The sequence below is a fragment of the Homarus americanus genome, unplaced genomic scaffold (genome assembly GCF_018991925.1).
Source record: "Homarus americanus isolate GMGI-L3 unplaced genomic scaffold, GMGI_Hamer_2.0 scaffold25623, whole genome shotgun sequence".
Taxonomy (NCBI): Eukaryota; Metazoa; Arthropoda; class Malacostraca; order Decapoda; family Nephropidae; genus Homarus; species Homarus americanus.
In genome coordinates, this window is record NW_024722003.1 from 1 (window position 1) to 4,952 (window position 4,952).

Below are 4,952 nucleotides of genomic sequence, written 5' to 3' on the forward strand. Positions count from 1 at the left end.
TCTAAAAATTGTAAGTTTAAAGCAAAATAAATGATGTTTATATTCAAAATGATCACCAAATTATAAGAATTCCAGCAATGTAAATTATATTCTGGCCTGGTAATTTGTATGAATTTTATGAGCTAAAACAGGCAGTCAGGCAGGGTGGCGGGTGGGGCAAATCTAAAAATAGCGTCTCGGACACTCACGGCGTATATGTGGAAAAAATCCGCGTTAAGTGAAAGTTCAGCTTTGGCAAGGCACGGCATTATCTCAGCATATATATATATATATATATATATATATATATATATATATATATATATATATATATATATATATATATATATATATATATATATATATATATATATATATATATATATATATATATACAGTCTACCCTGGCTTTACGCGGTCCCACATTCCGCGTTTCCACGTTTACGCGGTACCCTGCCGAAACAGGAATGCTCACATTCCGCGGTGCGTGTACCCCTTTACGCGGAGAGCGACTGGCGAGCCGCGCCATTTTTGGATCCAAACCTCCAGCCATCTCTCCCGCCATGTTGTGTAAGCGGCGCGAGCAAGGTGCGCACAAGGTCGCCCAGTCATCAAAACATTACCGAGTTCTTCACCCGCCACCCACCACAGCCGGCCCAAGTCAGCGATAGTGATAATTATAGTGAGGATATGGACTTATATGGACTTTGAGTAGTTTGACAAAGAGGCCCTGCAAGTGATACAGGTGAGGGCCAATAATCTGCCCTCTGCCTCGGAACCAACCGCCCATCCCCGTGTGCCCAGCCATCTTTTCTACTAATGTAAGTGTTAAAAAACCTAATATTATTGATATTTCTCTTGATTATTAACTGTGTGTGCATACCATCATAAAGTTAAGACAATATTTTTACTACAACATAGTTGTGTGTCGTCAAAAAGTGGAGTTTGGGGGTCGGCCCGGTCTCTATTTCAATTAATCCCATATGTTATGTTGTTCACTTTACGCGTTTCTCACTTTCCGCGGTACCCTGTGGGTTGAATTAACCGCGTAAAGTGAGGGTTGACTGTATGTATATGTGTATATGTATATGTATATATATATATATATATATATATATATATATATATATATATATATATATATATATATATATATATATATATATATATATATATATATATATATATATATATATATATATATATATATATATATATATATATATATATATATATATATATATATATATATATACACAGTATTACCCCGCTTTACGCGGTTTCACTTAACGTGATTTCTCACATACGCGGTGCCTCGCCAGAACCGAACTTTCACTTAACGCGGTTCATTTACTCATATACGCGGTGAAGTATAATATTTTTTTTTTTTTATTTAGCTCATAAAATTCATACAAATTACCCGGCCAGAATATAATTTACATTGCTGGAATTCTTACAATATGATGATCATTTTGAATATAAACATCATAGATTTTGCATTAGACATATAAATTTTAGATATAATGTTTACTCTGAGTGAATATGTTATCTTTTGTGCAAAATATATGACATTTATATTCAAAATATTCCTGGTCTTACAAGGAATCCAGCAATGTCAATTATATTATCCTAACTTTAGTTTGAGGTATTATTTATTACTAAAAAGGTAAATATTCTGGTTTTCCCACACATCTGGTAGGGAGGGTTGGTGGGGGGTAGGGGGGACGGAGGGACTGACCGACCATCTGGCACGGTGTGAAGAATATTCTTTTTTTTATTAACTGAAGATATTTGTTTTAGCTCATAAAATTCATACAAATTACCCGGCCAGAATATAATTTACATTGCTGGAATTCTTACAATTTGATGATCATTTTGAATATAAACATCATAGATTTTGCATTAGACATACAAATTTTAGATATAATGTTTACTCTGAATAAATATGTTATCTTTTGTGCAAAATACGACATTTATATTCAAGATATTCCCTGGTCTTACAAGGAATCCAACAATGTCAATTATATTATCCTAACTTTAGTTTGAGGTACAGTATTATTTATTACTAAAAGTTAAAATTAGGTTTTTCACCCAACATTTCTCTGGTAGGGATGGAAGGTGGGGGGTGGGGGGAGGGTTGGGACCGACCGACCATCTGGCCCGATTGGAAGAGGGGGGGAGGCAAGTTGGGGTACTTTGACTGACAGATAGTGTCGTGAAGAATATTTTTTTTTTTATTAACTGAAGATATTTGTTTTAGCTCATAAAATTCATACACATTACCCGGCCAGAATATAATTTACATTGCTGGAATTCTTACAATTTGATGATCATTTTGAATATAAACATCATGGATTTTGCATTAGACATACAAATTTTAGATATTATGTTTACTCTGAGTAAATATGTTATCTTTTATGCAAAATATATGACATTTATATTCAAAATATTCCTGGTCTTACAAGGAATCCAGCAATGTCAATTATATTATCCTAACTTAAGTGTTTAATTTTCTTTTTTAAAGGACTGTACAGGTAGTCATTTTCTGTTAAACTTATACAGCAAATATAACCATCAGTTTTCCGGCATTTTCGAAAATCCGGTACTCCTCAGGTCCCGAGGTTGCCGGATTTTTGATAGTCAACCTGTAATGGGAAAATCTTCTCACAAATAATCAGAAACTAATGTATTGAAAATGTGAGTCTACCCTCAAGTTCACGCTGTGCTTTGTTTAATAACAAAGCATGGAGTGGACTTGAGGGTAAACTCACACATTTTAATTTTGCTCTTTTAAGGGTGAGGGTTGTGACAGGTGAGGGGGCAATCATGAAATCAGCACCCAGTTGCCAAATATAGGTATGTTTTAACATTCTAGAATATTCAAATTGAGTAGTACATTAATGATAGCTGCTGCATGGTGAATGGAATTCAACTAAAAATGCAACTGAAATATATATAGAATAAGAAGACACAGTATATAAATGAATAAGCTAGAGACAGTATATTGTACTCACTAAAGGCGTGGCACCTGGATGAGCCAGCGCACATTCTCCGAGTGCACATTGTGCTCTACAGCCCAGTGTGCCAGTTTATCCCACTCATCAGCTGACTTCCCATATATTGAAAGCCTCAATTCAGCATTCTGATACTTGCTTTCCTCCAGGTCAAACATTACTTCCTACAAAAAAGTAAACAAAGGTTTATGTCACACAAATATATAAAAGTCCATTTCTGATATTACACAAAGGAGGGAATTGTAGTTTTACAATTGTTCTTGCCCAATGGATAAGTTAATAATAATTCATCTATATATTTAGTAGCCTTTAATGCTATTTAATGAAAATTTGAGTATTCAACTTGGTTTAACCTTTTGTATATTTCAAGTCTACCTTTTCATCATGGGTGTAATATTGAAGGTGGAGGTAGTGAAGGTAGTAAGAGTGAAGGTGGTGAGGGTTATAGTGATGGTGATAACAGTGAAGGATTATGGCACCGAGTGTGATGATAATAGAAGTAAAATTGGTGGCAATGGAGGTGATGGTGATGGCAGCAAGTATTATGGTATGTGTAATTTACTGGTTATGAGTAAACCTGAGAAACACTTACCTTTATTATATGACCAAAATGTCTTCCATTAAGGTAGTTGTCAGTTTTGAGGAAGACCTCACGCAGTCGAGACTCTCCAACAGGGTTGTATTTGGCATTAAACTTGTCAAATCTGCAAAACATTTTAGTGTTATTTTATATATGTTCTATTATAAGGAATCAATGTTCACACTAAGAAATTAATGCTTACATTCTCACCATATATGAGTAAGATGCATGCCACCGAATCTTAAAGTGACAATTAACATGAGTGTAATGGTGTTCCCAGTTCCAAGAACTAGACAACACCTTTATCCTCTTCTGATAACTAGAGGCATTGCACAAATGATAAATAAACGCTATCCTCAAATTACAAATTAAATGCCTCTGATTTGAAATATTTATGAAAAACAGACATCTCTACAACACTGAGATTTTTGCATGAAATATTTATAAAATAAATATCATAGCTAGAAAATTGAACCATTTGATCGAGAAATATATACCCAAGACCAAACCCAGTGCCTCTAGGAATACAAGGAGACCCCTACACATGAACCATGTGGCGGTCGACAAAGTTAAGAAGAAAACCCAGAAATTCAAGGCGTGGGTTAGGTCAAACGATGAGCAGGACAGGAAGATGTATGCAAGAGCCAGAAACCAAGCAAAGTCAGAGTGTAGAAGGGCTGAAAAGAAGTTCCAGAGGCTGGTTGCAAGCGAGGTCAAGTCAAACCCAAAGGCGTTTTACCACTATGCAAAGTCAAAATTAAAAATGCGAGTTGGAGTGTCAGATCTGAGGCATGAAGATGGTAGCTACGCAGATTCTAGCCAGGACAAAACTGAGGCATTAAACAGCTTCTTTTCCTCGGTGTTCACAAGAAAGGATGCGCTTAATCTTCCTGCGTTTGAGGACAGACGGTTCAACATAGCACTAACCCACATTGTGTTCACAGAAGAGGTTATAAGAAACAAAATGTCAAAGTTAAAGGTTCATAAGAGTCCCAGCCCAGACATGGTGCATCCCAGAGTGCCAAGGGAGTTGTGCAATGAGCTTGCTGAGTCCCTTTAGATCCTGTTCTGTAAATGCCTGGATGAACAAAAGGTCCCCAGTGATTGGCAAATGGTTTATGTGAGTCCTATCTTCAAAAACGGCGATCGTCACTCCACGAATAACTATAGACCAGTGAGCCTAACCAGCATAGTATGTAAAGTACTTGAGAGCATTATAAGAGATGCCATGATGGAACATCTACGACGAAACAACCTTGTAAAGGATAGCCAACACGGTTTTATGCCACGGCACTCCTGCTTAACACAATTACAGTATAGTCTGGATTTACGCGGTTTTTGTTTAAGCATTTGGTCATTTACGCGGCACCTTGCCAGAA

At 36.1% G+C, this 4,952-nt stretch overlaps 1 protein-coding gene across 1 annotated transcript; it reads right to left on the minus strand.

Moving 5' to 3' along the window:
• Positions 1 to 2,966: 2,966 nt before the first annotated feature.
• Positions 2,967 to 3,723, minus strand: LOC121861936 (AMP deaminase 2-like). The gene is made up of 2 exons (XM_042359902.1): positions 3,586 to 3,723; positions 2,967 to 3,157 (listed from the first exon to the last, which is right to left on the minus strand). The coding sequence occupies exons 1-2, from the start codon at positions 3,706 to 3,708 to the stop codon at positions 2,993 to 2,995; spliced, it is 288 nt and encodes a 95-aa protein (XP_042215836.1). The 5' UTR covers positions 3,709 to 3,723; the 3' UTR covers positions 2,967 to 2,992.
• Between the last annotated feature and the right edge of the window lie 1,229 nt (positions 3,724 to 4,952).